The sequence below is a fragment of the Salvelinus alpinus genome, chromosome 23 (assembly GCF_045679555.1).
Source record: "Salvelinus alpinus chromosome 23, SLU_Salpinus.1, whole genome shotgun sequence".
NCBI classification, from domain to species: domain Eukaryota; kingdom Metazoa; phylum Chordata; class Actinopteri; order Salmoniformes; family Salmonidae; genus Salvelinus; species Salvelinus alpinus.
Genome location: NC_092108.1, coordinates 28,532,723 through 28,556,332, shown reverse-complemented (window position 1 = coordinate 28,556,332; position 23,610 = coordinate 28,532,723). Strand labels below are relative to the sequence as shown.

General features: G+C 42.4%; 1 protein-coding gene across 7 annotated transcripts in view; it reads right to left on the bottom strand.

Annotated features, from left to right (window-relative positions):
* Positions 1-23,610, bottom strand: part of LOC139550727 (catenin delta-2-like) — a 140,048-nt gene that overhangs the window by 24,236 nt on the left and 92,202 nt on the right. For 5 of the 7 annotated variants that reach the window (XM_071361829.1, XM_071361832.1, XM_071361830.1 and 2 more), the window contains 2 exons: positions 21,490-21,546; positions 54-186 (listed from right to left, as the gene is read on the bottom strand). In XM_071361829.1, the coding sequence (XP_071217930.1) occupies positions 54-186; positions 21,490-21,546 (190 nt within the window). The remainder of the gene's footprint in view (positions 1-53; positions 187-21,489; positions 21,547-23,610) is intronic. The other 2 variants (XM_071361833.1, XM_071361834.1) reach the window with 1 other exon arrangement.

The window sequence follows — 23,610 nt, the reverse complement described above, 5'->3', positions numbered from 1 at the left end:
AGCACACAGCAGTAGAAACTGTATGGATCCGGACCCAACCGATGCATGGTTACCTCAGACTTGATCTTGTTGTCTCCGAAGCACAGGTGTTGGAGGTAGGCTGCAGCGTTGGACTGGACCGAGGGGAACTGGTGCTGCAGCATCTGGATCACCTCAGGCAGCTCTGGGTCTCTCCAGCCAAACTCCCTGCAGAGGACCATGGGAAACACAGGGATGAATACAGAACAGAACTGGATGGGTAAAAGGCTTCTGCGTCCCAAATGGACCTTATTCCATGCCCTCATAGGGCTCTGGTCAAAAGTAGTGCACTATATAGGAAATAGGGTGCCATTTGAGACAGACACAAGCATAGAAATACAGTGCTAAACAAAATGATCACTCATTGTGTATTATACTGCAATCTTCAGCCTATCTTTTCAGATGACTGCTGTATGCATGTCTTTGTGTTGTTTCATTTTCATGGTAGATTGACAAAGTAGTTGTGGTGGTAATTCCTCTAAGTGGTGTTGTGGTATAATGCAATTTCTGCATTAGGCATCTCTGTTCACTCTTTCTTTTAAATGCCTTGAGTTTGGCTTATTGTGTGTGTAGCTATATTGATGTTTAATACTACAGTATGTTCTAATCAAATTAAATTGTAATAGTCACATGTGCCAAATACAACAGGTGTAGACCTTACAGTGAAATGCTTACTTACAAGCCCCTAACCAACAATGCAGTTAAAAAAATATATAGATAAGAATAAGAAATAAAAGTAACAAGTAATTAAAGAGCAGCAGTGAAATAACAATAGCGAGACTATATACAGGGGGGGTACCGATACAGAGTCAATGTGTGGGGAAACCAGTTATTTGAGGTAGTATGTACATGTACTGTAGGTAGAGTTATTAAAGTGACCATGCATAGATGAGAGTAGCAGTGGTATAAAGAGGGGGTGGGGGGGGACACTGCAAATAGTCTGGGTAGCAATTTGACTAGATGTTCAGGAGAGTCTTATGTTTGGGGGTAGAAGCTGTTTAGAAGCCTCTTGGACCTAGACTTGGCGCTCCGGTACCGCTTGCCATGCGGTAGCAGAGAGAACAGTCTATGACTGGGGTGGCTGGAGTCTTTGACAATTTTTAGGCCTTCTTCTGACACCGCCTGGTATAGAGGTCCTGGATGGCAGGAAGCTTAGCCCCAGTGATGTACTGGGGCCTCAATCATGGTCTCAATCATGGACACTCTTACTGACAGTTGTGGCTGCTTTGCGTGATGTATTGTTGTCTCTACCTTCTTGCCCTTTGTGCTGTTGTCTGTGCCCAATAATGTTTATACCATGTTTTGTGCTGCTACCATGTTGTGTTGCTACCATGCTGATGTCATGTTGTGTTGCTACCATGCTGTGTTATCATGTGTTGCTGCCTTGCTATGTTGTTGTCTTAGGTCTCTCTTGATGTAGTGTTGTGTTGTCTCTCTTGCCATGATGTGTGTTTTGTCCTATATGTGTGTTATTTAAAAAATATATATATTCTTTAATCCCAGCCCCCGTCCCCGCAGGAGGTCTTTTGCCTTTTGGTAGGCCGTCATTGTAAATAAGAATTTGTTCTTAAGTGACTTGCCTAGTTAAATAAAGGTTAAATAAAAAAATAATAAACTGGGCCGTACGCACTACCCTCTGTAGTGCCTTGTGGTCGGAGGCCGAGCAGTTGCCATACCAGGCAGTGATGCAACCAGTCAGGATGCTCTCGATGGTGCAGCTGTAGAACCTTTTGAGGATCTGAGGACCCATGCCAAATTTTTTCAGTCTCCTGAGGGGGAACAGGTTTTGTCGTGCCCTCTTCACGACTGTCTTGGTGTACTTAGACCATGTTAGTTTGTTGGTGATGTGGACACCAAGGAACTTGAAGCTCTCAACCCAGCCCCGTCCTCTTTTTCCTGTAGTCCACAATCATCTCCTTTGTCTTGATTATGTTGAGGGAGAGGTTGTTGTCCTGGCACCACACGGCCAGGTCTCTGACCTCCTCCCTATAGGCTGTCTCATCGTTGTTGGTGATCAGGCCTACTACTGTTATGTCATCGGCAAATTTAATGATGGTGTTGGAGTCGTGCCTGGCCGTGCAGTCATGAGTGAACAGGGAGTACAGGAGGGGACTGAGCACGTACCCATGAGGGGCCCCTGTGTTGAGAATCAGCATGGCGAATGTGTTGTTACCTACCCTTACCAGCTGGGGGCGGCCCGTCAGGAAGTCCAGGATCCAGTTGCAGAGGGAGGTGTTCAGTCCCAGGGTCCTTAGCTTAGTGATGACCTTTGAGGGCACTATGGTGTTGAACACTGTAGTCAATGAATAGCATTCTCACATAGGTGTTCCTTTTGTCCAGGTGGGAAAGGGCAGTGTGGAGTGCAATGGAGATTGCGTCATCTGTGGATCTGTTGGAGCGGTATGTAAATTGGAGTGGGTCTAGGGTTTGTGGGATGATGGTGTTGATGTGAGCCATGACCAGCCTTTCAAAGCATTTCATGGCTACAGACGTGAGTGCTACGGGTCGGTAGTCGTTTAGGCAGGTTACCTTAGTGGTCTTACCTTGGTGGTCTGCTTAAAACATGTTGGTTTTACAGACTCAGACAGGGAGAAGTTGAAAATGTCAGTGAAGACACTTGCCAGTTGGTCATCGCTTGCTCGCAGTACACGTCCTGGTAATCTGTCTGGCCCTGTGGCCTTGTGAATGTTGACCTTTTTTAAATTTATTTTTATTTCACCTTTATTTAACCAGGTAGGCTAGTTGAGAACAAGTTCTCATTTACAACTGACACTTAGGCTACATTGCATTGAGATACACTTACAGAGCAGAAAAACAAAGTGACACATGACATTTGCATTGTCCACAACCGGCCGTGGCCAGGAGTCCCATAGGCCGGCGCACAATTGGCCCAGCATCGTCCGGGTTAGCGGAGGGTTTGGCGGGGGGCTTTACATGGCTCATTGCACTCTAGCGACCCCTTGTGGCGTGCCGTGTGCATGCAGGCTGACCCCAGGCGCCAGTTGAACAGTGTTTCCTCTGACACATTGGTGCAGCTGGCTCGCGGGGGTTAAGAGCGCGGGTAGGCAGGTCATTTCTCGGAGGACTCATGACTCCACCTTTGCCTTTCCCGAGCCCGTTGGGGAGTTTCAGCGATGAGACAAGTTCGAAATTGGGGATATTTTTTATATTTTTTAAAGGTAACAAACATGTATGACAGATTTGCCAAACAAATGTAAGTTCTCTCCATCTGTCCCCATAGCACATGGCCTAGCGTTAAAAAAAACTATTTTAATAATAAGAGATTTTAAAATTCAAAATAAGGTTGTTTTCTACACCCACAAGTTTTGAATGAAATAATTTGGCAAAGAATGATACAGACTAGTACTGAGTCACTACTCTTGGAGAATGAGTGCGTTCATCCGGCATTATTCTCTAGTGATGCAAGCTGTGGTTCTCCAGTGTGGTAGCCTGAGGCTAGCTAGGTGGCTGTCAGAGACCCCTGTCATCCCCACCACTATCTTCACCACTATCACCACTATAACCCCAAGCACTATCACCACAACCCCACCCAATTCTTATTGGAAACAAAGAGAGAGAGCGAGAGACACACACCGGTGTAAAGGCCGTGCCCTCCCTGTACAGTGCAAACACCTACCAGCAACTGTTCAACCTCCAACCATCACAGCTGTCCGCAATCAAGCTTTTCAGTTTGTCAGCTCTCAAAGACCAAGAATCAATTATATTAACGGCTGAGATCACGTGTGAGAGAGAGAGAGATGTGAGAGAAAAGGAGTAATGTGTTATGAGAGCGAGAGAGAGAGCCAGCGAGAGAGGGAGAGGAAAACTAGGAACAGAGAGCTAATTCTGATCCACAGGGCCACAGTCAGTGATGTATACACTACGACGGCTAAAAGTGCCTCAGGACCATTTCATCTCCCCACAATCCTTCTCCCAGCAATACCAACCATCACTAACATGAGCCAGGGAGGAATGGAGGAGGCCATGGCCATTTACAGAGAAAGAGAAATGTTAACTTTCAGAAAGGTCAACAGAACAATGGGGCTCTAGCTGGGATTCAATCACATAAAACAAAACCCAGCGAAATAAAACAACAGGGAGCCCAGCTATGGACGTCTCTCCTGAGCCGCTTCAGAACTGTTACATAGAAAGTGGAGTTTCACACAGTAGGTGGGGAGTGTACCACCCAAACACAGTGGGACATCATTCCATTTCCAGACTACACGGGCAGCTGCCAAGTCTTTCTGCACCCTTCTACCAAGCAGCAGAACCCCACACTAGTGGGCACTGGGCATGCTCAGTTCAGGCAGTAGCTAGGCTGCACTGAGCACGTATTGTTGAGTTATTGGAGCTGACTGGTGTGCAATCGTCAGAAATGATTTCCTTGTGAATATAAGGCATCAAAGGGAACAAACACAGAGGAGCATGGTGGGATTGAAATCCTTTTGTTTCAGAAAATGGACCAATGGGAGAAAATGTTTTTCAAAATGTTGTTTTTTTCCCTCTCATCGCTGATGATTATGAAGCTTGTTCACATGCTCTATGGTCTTCCCCTGTGAGGCATGGTTGCATTAGCAAAAACATTAATCCACAGCCATATTCATCTACTATAATGATGATCACAGCTGTGCATCTAAGTATTTGTAGATCAAATGCAACTTCATAAAAAATTATCTAAAGATGATGTAACCTTGCATAAGTTACCTTTGGGTAATTGGGCAATCAAAATGCTCAAACAGTTTGTGCAAACTGCTGTATGCTTAATCATATCCAATTCGGAAGTAGGTCCCTTGCTGAAACATCGCCTTCAGTCAAATGAAGTCGGAATGCATTACAGTACATAGGGTTTTAAGTTCTTTTCTCGCACAAACATTTCAGAGACACTGTTGTACGTACTGTATGTTTGTGTTAGCTTATCAGTTAATGTATACTGAACAAAGATATAAACACAACATGTTGGTCTCATGAGCTGAAATAAAAGATCCCAAAAATGTTCCATGCACACAAAAAGCTTATTTCTCTCAAATGTTGTGCACAAATTGGTTTACATCCCTGTTGATGTCCTTTGCAAAGATAATCCATCCACCTGACAGGTGTGGCATATCAAGAATCTGATTAAACAGCATGAGCATTACACAGGTGCACCTTGTACGGGGGACAATAAAAGGCCACTCTAAAATGTTCAGTTTTGTCACACAACACAATGACACAGATGTCTCAAGCTTTTAGGGAGCATGCCATTGACATGCTGACTGCAGGCATGTCCACCAGAGCTGTTGCCAGAGAGATTAATGTTTATTTCTCTACAATAAGCCGCTTCCAACGTAGTTTTTGAGAATTTGGCAGTACAGTTGAAGTCTGAAATTGACATTCTCCTTGGCCAAATAAATTTAAACTCAGTTTTCACAATTCCTAACATTTAATCAGAGTAAAAATGCCCAGTGGAGGGCATAGGCCCACCCACTGGGGAGCCAGGCCCACCCATGGCTGTGCCCCTGCCCAGTCATTTGAAATCCATAGATTAGGCTCTAATGAATTTATTTCAATTGACTGATTTCCTTATATGAACTGTAACTGCACTTCTTTTCACCAGAGCCCTGGTCCCTGGTCAAGGGATGCACTATAAAGGGAACAGGAAACCATTTCAGACATATGTACATATGTATAAAGTATGTATGTGTTAGTTTAGCTGTTTAGTCCACATGTATTGGGATAAATTGGGAAGCTATATGAAAGGGTCCCACAGTGGGAGCTCTCAGGTCCCACAGCCAGCCAGCCAAGCACGCAGCACAGCCAGACAGACACCGAGGCTGGGCAGATCGAGAGGCACTATGTGTCTGTAATGAAGTGACCACAAAAGGACCACTACAAGAGTGTCCAGGTTGAACCATTAAAATGGAGGTTATGGCTATTATTTACAGCACCAGAGAGAGGGTAGGTCCCTGAATAGGACTCTAGCGGCTGTGTTCCGTGTTGTAGTGTCTGAGATGTGGCCGATTAGGCCGGATTAGCTTCAGCAGGGGAGTTCTCAGGCCGACATCCCCAAGCACTCACACATATGCACATACATGCACTCACATACACATGCACGCACACTCATATGCATTCACACACACACACACACACAAATATAAACTCAGCAAAAAAAGAAACGTCCCTTTTTCAGGACCCTGTCTTTCAAAGATAAATCGTAAAAATCCAAATTACTTCACAGATCTTCATTGTAAAGGGTTTAAACACTGTTTTCCATGCTTGTTCAATGAACCATAAACAATTAATGAACATTCACCTGTGGAACGGTCGTTAAGACAAGAACAGCTTACAGACGGTAGGCAATTAAGGTCACAGTTATGAAAACGTAGGACACTAAAGAGGCCTTTCTACTGACTCTGAAAAAATCCAAAAGAAAGAAGCCAGGGTCCCTGCTCATCTGTGGGAACGTGCCTTAGGCATGCTGCAAGGAGGCATGACGACTGCAGATGTGGCCAGGGCAATAAATTGCAATGTCTGTACTGTGAGACGCCTAAGACAGCGCTACAGGGAGACAGGACGGACAGCTGATCGTCCTCACAGTGGCAGACCACGTGTAACAACACCTGCACAGGATCGGTACATCCGAACATCACACCTGCGGGACAGGTACAGGATGGCAACAACAACAACTGCCCGAGTTACACAAGGAACGCACAATCCATTCATCAGTGCTCAGACTGTTCGCAATAGGCTGAGAGAGGCTGGACTGAGGGCTTGTAGGCCTGTTGTAAGGCAGGTCCTCACCAGACATCACCGGCAACAACGTCGCCTATGGGCACAAACCCACCATCGCTGGACCAGACAGGACTGGCAAAAGGTGCTTTTCACAGACGAGTCGCGGTTTTGTCTCACCAAGGCTGATGGTTGGATTCGCATTTATCGTCGAAAGAATGAGCGTTACACCGAGGCCTGTACTCTGGAGCGGGATCGATTTGGAGGTGGAGGGTCCGTCATGGTCTGGGAAGGTGTGTCACAGCATCATCGGACTGAGCTTGTTGGCATTGCAGGAAATCTCAGCGCTGTGCGTTACAGGGAAGACATCCTCCTCCCTCATGCGGTACCCTTCCTGCAGGCTCATCCTGACATGACCCTCCAGCATGACAATGCCACCAGCCATACTGCTCATTCTGTGCTTGATTTCCTGCAAGACAGGAATGTCAGTGTTCTGCCATGGCCAGCGAAGAGCGCAGATCTTCGCTGGGACCTGTTGGATCGGAGGGTGAGGGCTAGGGCCATTCCCCCCAGAAATGTCCAGGAACTTGCAGGTGCCTTGGAGGAAGAGTGGGGTAACATCTCACAGCAAGAACTGGCAAATCTGATGCAGTCCACGAGGAGGAGATGCACTGCAGTACTTAATGCAGCTGGTGGCCACACCAGATACTGACTGTTACTTTAGATTTTGAACCCCCCCCCCCCTTTGTTCAGGGACACATTCTTCAATTTCTGTTAGTCACATGTCTGTGGAACTTGTTCAGTTTATGTCTCAGTTGTTGAATCTTGTTATGTTCATACAAATATTTACATGTTAAGTTTGCTGAAAATAAACACAGTTGACAGTGAGAGGACGTTTCTTTTTTTGCTGAGTTTATATATACAGTTGAAGTCGGAAGTTTACATACACCTAAGCCAAATACATTTAAACTCAGTTATTCACAATTCCTGACATTTAATCCTAGTAAAAATTCCATGTCTTAGGTCAGTTAGGATCACCACTTTATTTTATGAAAGTGAAATGTCAGAATAATAGTAGAGAGAATTATTTATTTCAGCTTTTATTTCTTTCATCACATTCCCAGTGGTTCAGAAGTTTACATACACTCAATTGGTATTTGGTAGCATTGCCTTTAAATTGTTTAACTTGGGTCAAATGCTTCGGGTAGCCTTTCACAAGCTTCCCACAATAAATTGGGTGAATTTTGGACCATTCCTCCTGACAGAGCTGGTGTAACTGAGTCAGATTTGTAGGCCTCCTTGCTCGCACACGCTTTTTCAGTTCTGCCCACAAATGTTCTATAGGATTGAGGTCAGGGCTTTGTGATGGCCATGCCAATACCTTGATTTTGTTGTCCTTAAGCCATTTTGCCAGAACTTTGGAAGTATGCTTGGGGTCATTGTCCATTTGGAAGACCCATTTGCGACCAAGCATTAACTTCCTGACTGATGTCTTGAGATGTTGCTTCAATATATCCACATCATTTTCCATCCTCATGATGCCATCTATTTTGTGAAGTGCACCAGTCCCTCCTGCAGCAAAGCACCCCCACAACATGATGCTGCCACCCCCGTGCTTCACGGTTGGGATGGTGTTCTTCGGCTTGCAAGCCTCCCCCTTTTCCTCCAAACACAACGATGGCCATTATGGCCAAACAGTTCTATTTTTGTTTCATCAGACCAGAGGGCATTTCTCCAAAACGTACGATCTTTGTCCCCATGTGCAGTTACAAACCGTAGTCTGTTTTTTTATGCCGGTTTTGGAGCAGTGGCTTCTTTCTTGCTGAGCGGCCTTTCAGGTTATGTCGATATAGGACTCGTTTTACTGTGGATATAGATACTTATGTACCTGTTTCCTCCAGCATCTTCACACGGTCCTTTGCTGTTGTTCTGGAATTTATTTGCACTTTTCGCACCAAAGTACGTTATCTCTAGGAGATGAACCCACTGGAATTATGATATAGTGAATTATAAGTGAAATAATGTCTGTAAACAATTGTTGGAAAATATTACTTGTGTCATGCACAAAGTAGATGTCCTAACCGACTTGCCAAAACTATAGTTTGTTAACAAGAAATTTGTGGAGTGATTGAAAAACGAGTTTTAATGACTGCAACTTAAGTGTATGTAAACTTCCGACTTTAACTGTATATGCAAGCATGCACGTACCTGTGCGCACACACACACACACACACACACACACACACACACACACACTGACATTTGACAATTGTCTCTCTCTACTTAGACCACAGCCAGACAAGCATTACTTTACCATAAGAATTGTGCATCCCAATGCAGAGCAGCATATTAAAACATACTAATGCTGCTTAGCTTGTACCGTAGACTAGTGCTGGCCTGAATAGATGCACCGTATATTCTTTGTACTCATTTATTGCCCTCAGCAGAAGTCGTGTTTTTCAGCTACAATGACTGTTCTTCCTCAAACACATCTTTCTTTCAAGAGGGCATGGACGGAAGTACGATTTGCCCTCATCACTTCCTCCAGAGCCATATCGCCTCAGAGGATGGGTAGGCTCATACATTCCTCAGGGCTCCAGTGCTGTGTTTGCCATTTCACTTCTTCACTAGAGAATTACCCAAGGAAAATTATTCATCCAAACGGCCGTGTGACCGCCCATGATAATGCCACTGTTCTCACATCTCATCTCGTCCTCCCTCCTCAATCTCACACCACAGCCCTGACCGCTATAAAAGAGAGAAGCATCGTTCAGCTCAGTCAAATTACTTGAAAACATCATATGCCAAGTATGGGTAGTGGCTAGCAAATAATGTTTTACTCTAATTCCATATATTTATCTATTTGTCAAGGTTGGTACTGTAGATTCTTAACATTCTCTAAAGCTATTCTGTCTCTGTGTGTATTCCCATCTCGGCGCTCTCAGAGCTTTAAAGCAGTAAAGAGCAGTTTGCATAACACTTCACATAATGAGTTAGGTATCTGGGTTCCAAATGGACTGGTTCACAGTGATGATTTATCTCAGGATGCAACGACGGCCTGATCAAAGAATCTGCTGATTCACAAGCAAACTGCCCAAGACAATGAGCTCTTTCTTTATCTTTTTTTCTCTCTCTGTCGCTCCCTCCCTCCCTCCCTCCCTCCCTCCCTCCCTCCCTCCCTCCCTCCCTCCCTCCCTCCCTCTCTATAAGTACCTAGGTGTCTGGCTAGACTGCAAACTCTCCTTCCAGACTCATATCAAACATCTCCAATCCAAAATCAAATCAAGAATCGGCTTTCTATTCCGCAACAAAGCCTCCTTCACTCACGCCGCCAAACTTACCCTAGTAAAACTGACTATCCTGCCGATCCTCGACTTCGGCGATGTCATCTACAAAATAGCTTCCAACACTCTACTCAGCAAACTGGATGCAGTTTATCACAGTGCCATTCGTTTTGTTACTAAAGCACCTTATACGACCCACCACTGCGACCTGTATGCCCTAGTCGGCTGGCCCTCGCTACATGTTCGTCGTCAGACCCACTGGCTCCAGGTCATCTACAAGGCTATGCTAGGTAAAGTGCCGCCTTATCTCAGTTCACTGGTCACGATGGCTACACCCACCCGCAGCACGCGCTCCAGCAGGTGTATCTCACTGATCATCCCTAAAGCTAAAACCTCATTTGGATGCCTTTCCTTCCAGTTCTCTGCTGCCTGCGACTGGAACGAATTGCAAAAATCTCTGAAGTTGGAGACTTTTATCTCCCTCAACAACTTTAAAAATCTGCTATCCGAGCAGCTAACCGATCGCTGCAGCTGTACATAGTCCATCTGTAAACTACCCACCCAATTTACCTACCTCACCCCCCATACTGCTTTTATTTATTTACTTTTCTGCTCTTTTGCACACCAGTACCAGTATCTCTTCTTGCACATGATCATCTGATGATTTAATCTGCTAAATTGTAATTATTTGATTTATTGCCTACCTCATGCCTTTTGCACACATTGTATATAGATTCTCTTTTTTTCTACCATGTTATTGACTTGTTTATTGTTTACTCCATGTGTAACTCTGTGTTGTCTGTTCACACTGCTATGCTTTATCTTGGCCAGGTCGCAGTTGCAAATGAGAACTTGTTCTCAACTAGCCTACCTGGTTAAATAAAGGTAAAAAAAAAAAAAAAAACTTGGATAACAAACCGAAATGTCTATAGCATGCATGCTAGAGCAGTGAAGTTTGCCTTTAGCCCTCAACTCCCTAAGCTGGCCTTTCAACAGCCTTTCCTGAGGACTAAAATGTCAGCTTTTAACTTTGAATGCCGCTCATTTTGGAAGATAGGAGGGTGGTCTTCTAGTCATTTTCGCAAGGTCTCCATGTTATCTCGATAAATCATACTGCACAAGGATCAAGGTTGGCAGGGGAGCTGAGCTGAGGTTAAATCCCCTCAGTAGAAAGTAATGTAGCATTTGGCGACTCACTGGATTGAAACTAACTCTCAGGGTTGCAGACGGATCGTCATTCAGGGCTTTGTTCAAGAGCAGCCAGGTGAACATATCTGTCGGCCCCATTGCTGGGAACATTTACACAAGAATACAGAGTACCATGCTTGAGGCAATCAAACAATTCCCCCCTATAATAGAGTTATAAATGATGTATTCTAAATGCATGGCTCTGCAATCTAATTAAAGACCATTGGAAATGGGGGTATACATTTTAACTGAGTATGTTGTTGACTAGTGCCTTGGGCCAAAAATTATATTTACAATGACTCAAGGCTTGTACAATAGAGTGAACACAACACACAGGTCAAAACTGTAAGCAAACATGCTGCCTCACACCACAAAGGAATGATACAGAGGGGAAAGAAGCATTGTTGATGACTCAGGCAACCAATCAAATAGACAGACAGGGGCCTTTCAGATAGGAAGACACACAGTCATTCAATGTGCATGACTTCATTCTTCAGCAGAAGTGACATGCATTTCCGAAGTAAAAATAATATAGTGCTATTGTCAATGAGACACAATGATATAAAATCCTCAACAAACATTATCGAAAACATTTTGGTTCAACTTCACAATAAAGGGAACTATACAATCTGACAGACCTTTCCAATTTGAAAAAGATGGCCTTTCCAATTCAATACTAATTAGTGCCATTATAGAAATCTGTTAGTATCTCTAATTAACCATGTGTTAACTTGGCCACAATATCAGATGAAAACTGGTTGTGCAGAATGACAAAACTAGTCTGAAGAGCAGTTAGCGGCATCCACGTTGTACAAGGGAACACAGTTGAAGTGCAATAGTCCATGTAATTGCCCTCGCTCAATGTTCTAGTTTAGTTTAGCCAGTCAAGTGTGGACGGTGTTTAAACAAACACTTTAATGAGCAACTTGTTTCTCTGCTTCCTTTAATGCTTTAATTCAGCCTCCATCCACAGTCCTCCTGTCTAAATACTATCCGATATTAGACACTCTCAATAAGCTCCATAGACTAAGCTTTAAAAAGCACTGCAAATGCAGAGTGCAAAGGGTTAAATCCTGGACTTGTATGACAGATGTCAAATGTATACAGGGGCGTAACTTTCGTTTTAGAAGTGGGGGGGACATAATATTATTATTATACCGTTACATGTCGAAAGTTTGGACACACATACCCATTCAAGGGTTTTTCTTGATTTTTACTATTTTCTACATTGTAGAATAATAGTGAAGACATCAAAACTATGAAATAACACATATGGAATCATGCAGTAACCAAAAAAAGTGTTAAACAAATCAAGATATATTTTCTTGAAAAATATAATTATTCAAAGTAGCCAACCTTTGCCTTGATGACAGCTTTGCATACTATTGGCATTCTCTTAATCAGCTTCTTGAGGTAGTCACCTGGAATGCATTTAATTTAAAAGGTGTGCCTTGTTAACAGTTAATTTGTGGAATTTCTATCCTTCTTAATACGTTTGAGCCAATCCATTGTGTTGTGACAAGGTAGGGGTGGTATAGAGAAGATAGCCCTATTTGGTAAAAGACCATATTATGACAAGAACAGCTCAAATAAGCAAAGGGAAACGACAGTCCATCATTACTTTAAGACATGAAGGTCAGTCAATACGGAACATTCAAGAACTTTGAAAGTTTCTACAAGTGCAGTCACAAAAACCATCAGCGCTATGATGAAACTGGCTCTCATGAGGACCGTCACAGGAAAGGAAGACCCAGAGTTACCTCTGCTGCAGAGGATAAGTTCTTTAGTTACCAGCCTTGGAAATTGCAGCTCAAATAAATGCTTCACAGAGTTCAAGTATCAGACACATCTCAACATCAACTGTTCAAAGGAGACTGTGTGAATCAGGTCTTCATGGTCGAATTGCTGCAAAGAAACCTACTAATGGACACCAATAAGAAGAAGAGACTTGCTTGGGCCAAGAAACATGAGCAATGGACATTAGACCAGTGGAAATCTGTCCTCTTTGTGAGACGCAGAGTAGGTGAACGAATGATCTCTGCATGTGTGTTTCCCACCGTGAAGTATGGAGGAGGAGGTGTGATGGTGTGGGGGTGTTTTGCTGGTGACACGGTCTTTGATTTATTTAGAATTCAAGGCACACTTAACCAGTATGGCTACCACAGCATTCGCAGGGATACACCATCCCATCTGGTTTGCGCTTAGTGGGACTATCATTTGTTTTTCAACAGGACAATGACCCAACACACCTCCAAGATGTGTAAGGACTATTTGACCAAGAAGGAGAGTGATGGAGTGCTGCATCAAATGACTTGGCCTCCACAATCACTTGCAATGCTATGCGTGTGGTATGCCGTGGTATGGTGAGGTGCGTTACAGTGCTTGCCATTAATGCTCATTCAAACCACCAGCGGGCATCGTTGAGCACATCTACTCCATTTATTAAGCAGTGCTTTTGAAGCAGAGCAAACAACACCATGCCATTCAATTGTGAATACCCATCATGACTAAAATGTAATTATATATTTCATTGTAACAGTCCCGATATGGGCCAAATATTGTATGAAATATTTGGATGGTTAAAGGCTGACATTTGATAGCACCCAATTGACTCCCATTCACTCCTTGAAGGAGAGCTCTCCTTGTCCCAGAATCATCCAGAATGCACCACGCGGCCCATTGAAAACCTATGGGCAACATACACAATGGCCGATAATACGATTCTAATGGAGTTTCCCTATCTCCTCAAAAGTACCTCTCTGGGAAAGCAACATTACTCTGCTCTCACTCTGGGCAGACGCCATTTATTGCTCACTGGCAGATACAAACTGCAAGTTGAACTAGTAAGACACCTAAATTGATAGTGCAGTTTGTTTAGGCAATTTTACAGCTAGCTAGCTACTTCACATGCTGATATTGACTTTGGTACTATTGTATGTAGCTATGTTTTCTAGCTATTTTCCTATTTTCCTATTTTCACATGTTTCTACCAACCTTGTTATAACGATAAAATTAAACATGTTCACAAAAATTATTGTTTTCACATATTAGTGTTATTTAACACTATTTAACACTGTTAATCATAGGAATTTGTGGTTTGGATTGGATTATCCCTTTAACATACTTCGAATGCCGGGCATCACTGTAGTCTTGGGGAAAAGACTACAACCTTGAGGCTTTAAAATCTCAACACTATAATACTGTATAAAAACGTATCATGTGGTAATCGGCATGATTACCATTTGGTGAATGGGAATCCTATATTGTCTATGTAATGGCCTGTGTGGGCCATGGATGTCAGTGAGTTATACTATAATGACAGACAGGAAATACATAGAGCATTTGGAGGCTCCCGAGTGGCGCAGCGTTCTAAGGCACTGTGTCTCAGTGCTAGAGGCATCACTACAGACCCTGGTTTGATTCCAGGTTGTATTACAACTGGCCGTGATTGGGAGTCCCATAGGGCGGCACACAATTGACCCAGTGTCGTCCGGGTTAGGGTTTGGCTGGGGTAGGCCGTCATTGTAAATAAAAATTTGTTCTTAACTGACTTGCCTAGTTAAATACAAAATATACAGTGGGGAGAACAAGTATTTGATACACTGCCGATTTTGCAGGTTTTCCTACTTACAAAGCATGTAGAGGTCTGTAATTTCTATCATGGGTACACTTCAACTATGAGAGACGGAATCTAAAACAAAAATCCAGAAAATCACATTGTATGATTTTTAAGTAATTAATTTGCATTTTATTGCATGACATAAGTATTTGATACATCAGAAAAGCAGATCTTAATATTTGGTACAGAAACCTTTGTTTGCAATTACAGAGATCATACGTTTCCTGTAGTTCTTGACCAGGTTTGCACACACTGCAGCAGGGATTTTGGCCCACTCCTCCATACAGATCTTCTCCAGATCCTTCAGGTTTCGGGGCTGTCGCTGGGCAATACGGACTTTCAGCTCCCTCCAAAGATTTTCTATTGGGTTCAGGTCTGGAGACTGGCTAGGCCACTCCAGGACCTTGAGATGCTTCTTACGGCGCCACTCCTTAGTTGCCCTGGCTGTGTGTTTCGGGTCGTTGTCATGCTGGAAGACCCAGCCACGACCCATCTTCAATGCTCTTACTGAGGGAAGGAGGTTGTTGGCCAAGATCTCGCGATACATGGCCCCATCCATCCTCCCCTCAATACGGTGCAGTCATCCTGTACCCTTTGCAGAAAAGCATCCCCAAAGAATGATGTTTCCACCTCCATGCTTCACGGTTGGGATGGTGTTCTTGGGGTTGTACTCATCCTTCTTCTTCCTCCAAACACGGCGAGTGGAGTTTAGACCAAAAAGCTCTATTTTTGTCTCATCAGACCACATGATCTTCTCCCATTCCTCCTCTGGATCATCCAGATGGTCATTGGCAAACTTCAGACGGGCCTGGACATGCGCTGGCTTGAGCAGGTGGACCTTGCGTGCGCTGCAGGATTTAAATCCATGACGGTGTAGTGTGTTACTAATGGTTTTCTTTGAGACTGTGGTCCCAGCTCTCTCCAGGTCATTGACCAGGTCCTGCCGTGTAGTTCTGGGCTGATAACTCACCTTCCTCATGATCATTGATGCCCCACGAGGTGAGATCTTGCATGGAGCCCCAGACCGAGGGTGATTGACCGTCATCTTGAACTTCTTCCATTTTCTAATAATTGCGCCAACAGTTGTTGCCTTCTCACCAAGCTGCTTGCCTATTGTCCTGTAGCCCATCCCAGCCTGTTGCATGTCTACAATTTTATCCCTGATGTCCTTATACAGCTCTCTGGTCTTGGCCATTGTGGAGAGGTTGGAGTCTGTTTGATTGAGTGTGTGGACAGGTGTCTTTTATACAGGTAACGAGTTCAAACAGGTGCAGTTAATACAGGTAATGAGTGGAGAACAGGAGGGCTTCTTAAAGAAAAACTAACAGGTCTGTGAGAGCCGGAATTCTTACTGGTTGGTAGGTGATCAAATACTTATGTCATGCAATAAAATGCAAATTAATTACTTAAAAATCATACAATGTGATTTTCTGGATTTTTGTTTTAGATTCCGTCTCTCACAGTTGAAGTGTACCTATGATAAAAATTACAGACCTCTACATGCTTTGTAAGTAGGAAAACCTGCAAAATCGGCAGTGTATCAAATACTTGTTCTCCCCACTGTATATATTTTTTACATTTGATGACAGCGGCATACATCCACACATACATTATCAGAAGAACAATCAGATAACACTGAGTTAAAGGGGTGACCCTTGTGTGATCCCACATTGAGAATAGTGCTTTCTGTGTCTGTGAAAAGCCAAAGTGTGAAAATGCATGACTGCCCCTATGAGCCTGGTCTCTGGTCGGGTCAGGCTGTGGTAAAGGTCAAGAAATGTCAGTCCTGGGCTTCCATCTCATACACTATTCATCTGAGATACTTTAAGTATGGATGAAAAAGTTCAGTGGCTTGGTTGTTGGTATTTCGATAATTAAAACTTGCGTCATATTGCGTGAGGTATGCTGTGGTATGGTAAGATGCGTTACAGTGCTTGCCATTAATGCTCATTCGAACCACCAGCGGGCATAGTTGAGCACATCTACTCCATTTATTAAATCAGGGCTTTTGAAACCAAGCAAAGAACATGCCATGCAATTGTTAATACGCTCCATGATTAAAATTAATGATATATTTCATTGAAATATTCGGATGGTTAAGGGCCGACATTTGGTAGTTTCAATTAAATCTGGTCGTTTCAATTCAAAATGTGACTCGTTCCATTCTCCATTCTCTTGTTGATATTATATCCTGGCCTCTATTTTCAATTATTGTAATTGTAGCCCGTTCTCCGGTTCACAGTGCTGTATGGGTTTTGACTGACAGCCATTATAAACTTCAGCACTGTGTGCGACAAGAAGATGCCCTCCTGCTAATTGGGCTACTTTTGCACGTTTGCTTTTGTCTGAGTGAGGGAAATGCTGATGCTTATTTCTATTGTCTCTATCTATTCGGTACCATTCCATAATCATTCATTCAGAAGGTTAAAAACTGCTCTCGCTCCTATCCTCACTCAGATGACTGACCGCAGCATCTATCGGTAGCTTAAACTGTGGAACAAATTGGCGGATGTTCAGACCTAGCAGAGCTATTAGATGATCCTTTTGTAAATTATTGGAGGTGTGAATGTTTCAGTCCGAGAGTCTCTCTCCTCTCGCACTATAGAGTCCTGGCGGGTGGTCCGGAGTTGAGAGAGAGCTTGGGTAATGGTGCAATAATACTTGACATGTGGACTGACGATTTTCGAATAACAGGATACTTGTGCCTTACAGTATATTACATAAACAAGGAGTGGGTGCTCGCGGAGAGGATGCTATTCAAAACGGAGTGACATAGTTCCCAGCGCAAAACTGCAGGTAAGAGAAGGTCAGCTATTGTGGAAGAATACTTGGGGATCTAGCGGATTTTCTCTATCGCTTCAAAGAGGCCACACTCGCCTTGGAGGCAAGCAAGCAGCCTACTCTTCACCTGGTAAGTGTGTGGTTCCAAAAGGATAGAGACATAATTACAGCTGGATAGGCCTGCAGTACATCTACCTTTTCTTTATCAACTGAAAACAATCTGTAATTCTGCTAAGCCTACAGACAAAGATGAACTTGTGAAGTCCATCAAAACGTTTTGGCTCGAGAAACTGACGATACAACAATGCAACAAATACATCAATCATCTTAGCAATGTTTAAGCCGTGGTCGTAGAGCTGGGGCGAGGTGCAACTAAAATGTGCTTTTATAATTATTTCAATAACGAAAAAACGATGTTGATGAACAAATACTGTAGATGTTTCTTTCTATTGGATATATATAAATCATTAGCTATTATAAGGTTGATGTGCTATTTGCTATGCAAAGTCGAATCACAGACACGCAGTCTCCCTACTCTCACTATAGCTCATCTTGTGTGAATTATTATGTGGATTATAATAAATTGACATATTTGTAGGGGGTTGGTTCATTTTTCATTGGGCCAAATCAGGTCTGAGATATTGAGTTAGAAATGTAAAACTTTAGTCTTGTGTCAGGTGAGCTGTTGTGTCCTCACCTTTGGTCTGATAATTTCCCAATGATCTCCCAAGGGTTCTATTTCAATTGCTACTTCAATATAAACCATTTATACAAAAGTATGTGGATACCCTTCAAATTAGTGGTTTCGGTTATTTCAGCCACACCTGTAACAGGTGTATCAAATAGAGCACACAGCCATGCAATCTCCATAGACAAAATTTGGCAGTGGAATGGCCTTACTGAAGAGCTCAGGGACTTGGCACTATCATAGGATGCCACCTTTCCAACAAGTCAGTTCGTCAAATATCTGCCCTTCTCCAGCTGCCTCAGTCAACTGTAAGTGCTGTTATTGTGAAGTGGATACGTCTAGGAGCAACAACATCTCAGCCGCGAAGTGGTAGGCCACACAAGCTCACAGAACGGGACCGCCGAGTGCTGAAGTACATAGCGTGTAAAAATCGTCTGTCCCCGGTTGTAACCCTCACCACTGAGTTCCAAACTGCCTCTGGAAGCAATGTCAGCACAATAACTGTTATTTGGGAGCTTCATGAAATGGGTTTCCATGGCCGAGCAGCCACAAGATAACAAGCCTAAGATCACCAATTTTAACGCTACTGCATACAATGACATTCTAGACGATTCTGTGCTTCCAACTTTGTGGCAACAGTTTGGGGAAGGCCCTTTCCTGTTTCAGCATGACAATGCCCCCGTGCACAAAGTGAGGTCCATACAGAAATGGTTTGTCAAGATCGGTGTGGAAGAACTTGACTAGCCTGCACAGAGCCCTGACCTCAACCCCATCGAACAACTTTGGGATGAATTGGAACGCAGACTGCGAGGCAGGCCTAATATCCCAACATCAGTGCCTGACCTCACTAACGCTATTTTACCTGAAAGGAAGCAAGTTCCCACAGCAATGTTCCAACATCTAGTGAAAAGCCTTCTCAGAAGAGTGGAGGCTGTTATAGCAGCAAAGGGTGGACCAACTCCATATTAATGCCCATGATTTTGTAATGAGATATTTGGTCTTGTAGTGGTCATGTAGTGTATATCAATCATTCATTCAAGCATTTTAGTTATAAAACAAAATAACAAAGGGAGCCTTGAATAATTAAACTATAAATAAACCTCAACATGTCGGTTAAAGCAATTGCATTCACGAATGCATGCGAATGCATGTTTTTAATCTTGGCTGTGGTAAAGACTTTAAAAGCTTTTTTAGTTAGAATTTATGCAATTTTGGGGGGAAATTATTGTTGTATTTGTTGTGTTGTTTACACTGTTTCAAACGACCAGAAAAAAAGATTGCTCACCTGTTTGACAAACATACTGTAATAAGCACGCAGTACTCGCTCCTTCTACCCTCCCTTCTTGATCTCAAGTCCCTAAAAATAGAAATCAACTCGGAAAGAGTCTATTGTCCTGCTGATAGCCCATCAAGGGTGGATGGCTTCTTTTGTGATTACAATTTATTGAAAGAATAGGTAAGGCTACCAAACCATTTACACCTGGCCCACAGCTTTGTAGCGCACTTATAGTGCACTTTCCCTCCATTCTCAGCCTGACTCTCTACCAATGCCACCAGATGCTTCTATTGTTGTTATCTATTCGGTGAAATTCCACTGGTAAATATAATACATACAACTAATCAATTAAATAGGTCAGGTCTTGAAAATGTGTAAAAACTTTTCCCCCCTCCATATCCACAATGTGTGTAAAAGAGGCCCATATAGACGACTTGGGTTTTCCTCGCCGTACTCTCTTTCATTCAGTTTCTTCTTCACATCAGCAAAGAACGACTCTGCATTGTCTGCTTCATATGAGGCTTTAGTTTAGGAAGGTCAGAAAAAACATCATACTAAGACAACGTATTTCAAAATAACAGAATAGCATGTTTTACGTTTTATTTATCTGGGCTTAGTAGCCGAGACTATGTGGCTGCACCATTAACTTGTTAATTTAGCAGACATCACTCGCGTATATTCAGTCAACACATATATTTAAAGATTATAATGGAATATAACAGAACATTTTTGTTTCTCTTAGAATAAAAACCTTACCGTGTAACAACAGTTATAGTAAGTAATGGACTACAGTCCAGTTACAGCTTCTTCTGACAGAATAGAAACAAAAAAGAGGTGTCTTTTTCTGAATTTGCACACGGGATAGAGGAAGAGCAATTCTTACACTATTGTTTTAAATTCAATCAGCTTCTTCTTCTTCATCCTCATCCAGTTAATTCAAATTAAACCGTGACATCAGGTACACAAATATCTGTTTCTATCTGGTTTCTATCACCTGTTCATCAATTCACGTCATTCATTCAGTGATGACAGAAACACATTAGACTGAACCCAAAGGCATAACCAACGTTCTGACTCTCCCTTGCTGTGACGCAATGTACCGCACTATATCACAACCTACCTCAATGCGCTGTGCCAAAAACTCAAAACGTTTAATTGAGGAACCACCGTATATGTACTAAAATGTAACAGCTTATGAATCGGCAACATGATTCATGCGTAAATTGGCAACTACCACATAGATATCAGTTTGAGTATTACTTAAGAAAAATAGCATAAAGGTAGTATGATCAGATACTGCAAAAGTGACATTTAAGGAAATGGATTCTGCCCCTTGATTACTGCACAAGTCACAGTAAATCTTGGGATGATGACGCACATTTAGAAAATGATGAGAGAAAAATGACGATGAATGATGTAAAATGAAGGAGAAAATGTATGATTTTTGGATAATGGATTCCTACTGTTGCTATCCTCACACAATCAGCAAGTACCCGAAACCTACCCAAAAAGCTTCCAACTGCTGTCACTTTTAGAAAGCCATAAAAGCTTAACCAAAGAGTAACTTCACAACATCACATCTTACCATTAATTACTAGACAAACCTGAAGAGTAAACTTGAGAAACTTGGAGGCAAATAGATGCATAAACCTTAACCTAATCTGTGAGAAGATACTGTATGTAAAATTGTGGACAGCACCAATGGCACTACCTTGACTTTACTTTTCCTGAGGAAGTCATATGAAGCTTTCAGTGAAGTAGCTACTGTAAGTAAATGGGAATCAGAGGACAATGCAATGGAAAAAAGAACTGAACTATTGTCATTCATGCTCTTTCATTGGTAAGGAAATGTTCCTGGTATTTGTATAGTAGACATGAAGGACAGATTCAGTGAATGAGAGATAGAAATATGTAATAAATGCTGGATTACTTTGTCATTCTTTGCTCGGCTTGATTTTGATTCCAGACAAGGAATTCAGGGTCGTACCTATCAGGAGACAGGCAGAAAGAAAAAAATGTAGGTGGGTGTCTCGCACAAAGGAGCTTGACAAGAATAAAATAATACTCATTTGATGGTCTTTCTTTCTCAACACTTGTCCTATTACACACTTACACTGGATTCAGAACATGCACTAGGTGATTTGATTGTGGTGGATGGGGATCTTTTAAAGAGGGGGTCTTACAAAACCAAGAAATATGAAGATCAATTTGCTATCAGCTAGGTCAATTATGGATTGTTCAGTCATCAGAACCATTATCATGGTTTGTGGAGAGACACATTCCAGTGATCTTGTTATTGTTTTTCTTAAATATGAATAGATGTATTTAGGACTATGCTTTCCTATAATTTAGGACTCTGCTAAATAGTGACATTAATTATATCATGCAAACAACCATTGGACATTAGGAAAGTTTTAACTTACAGCTACATAGCCAAATATAACAACTTTAATTGTGGTTGAGTATATTTTTTTTATAGAGTATTGTTTTGGTCGTTGACTTTGAACATGATTCATTAAAACATTTCATTAATCTCTTTCTAGAATTGAAGTGATTTGCTACACACAATACAGGCCTAGTGTTTCCACAATTAATTTAAATGAAAATAGATTGAAGACCTGCTTTGGTGAGACCCGCCCTTTAACAATAATGAATATGAAGTAACCAAATAAATAGGGAGTCATTTATAATTTGGAGATTACTGTAATTGACTGTGCATGTTGTGAAGTTGGTTGCAGCCAGCAAATCAATGCATCACAAGTCAATCCACTGAAAGCGTGTACAAACGCCAAAAGTAATGCCAGAACTACAGCAGATACAGTGCAATGTGGAAAAGGAAAGAAAGATAGAGAAACAAATAAACAGTACAGGGCATGGTCAATGAAGAAAACAGAATGGGATAAATCAAAGTCATGAAATTGTAGAGTATTGCAAACATACAGTTGAAGTCGGAAGTTTACATACACCTAAGCCAAATACATTTAAACTCAGTTTTCACAATTCCTGACATTTAATCCTAGTAAAAATTCCCTGTCTTAGGTCAGTTAGGATCACCACTTTATTTTATGAATGTGAAATGTCAGAATAATAATAGAAAGCATGATTTATTTCAGATTTTATTTCTTTCATCACATTCCCAGTGGGTCAAAAGTTTACATACACTCAATTAGTATTTGGTAACATTGCCTTTAAATTGTTTAACTTGGGTCAAATGTTTTCGGTAGCTTTCCACAAGCTCCCACAATAAGTTGGGTGAATTTTGGACCATTCCTCCTGACAGAGCTGGTGTAACTGAGTCAGGTTTGTAGGCCTCCTTGCTCGCACACGCTTTTTCAGTTCTGCCCACACATTTTCTATGGGATTGAGTTCAGGGCTTTGTGATGGCCATGCCAATACCTTGACTTTGTTGTCCTTAAGCCATTTTGCCAGAACTTTGGAAGTATGCTTGGGGTTATTGTCCATTTGGAAGACCCATTTGTGACCAAGCTTTAACTTCCTGACTGATGTCTTGAGATATTGCTTCAATATATCCACATAATTTTCCTATCTCATGATGCCATCTATTTTGTGAAGTGCACCAGTCCCTCCTGCAGCAAAGCACCCCCACAACATGATGCTGCCACCCCCCGTGCTTCACGGTTGGGATGGTGTTCGGCTTGCAAGCCTCTCCCTTTTTCCTCCAAACATAACGATGGTCATTATGGTCAAACAGTTAAATTTTTGTTTCATCAGACCAGAGGACATTTCTCCAAAAAGTACGATCTTTGTCCCCTTGTGCAGTTGCAAACCATATTCTGGCTTTTTTATGGCGCTTTTGGAGCAGTGGCTTCTTCCTTGCTGTGCGCCTTTCAGGTTATGTTGATATAGGACTCGTTTTACTGTGGATATAGATACTTTTGTACCTGTTTCCTCCAGCATCTTCACAAGGTCTATAGCATTTTTCGCACCAAAGTACATTCATCTCTAGGAGACATAACGTGTCTCCTTCCTGAGTGGTATGATGGCTGCGTGGTCCCATGATGTTTATACTTGCGTACTATTGCTTGTATAG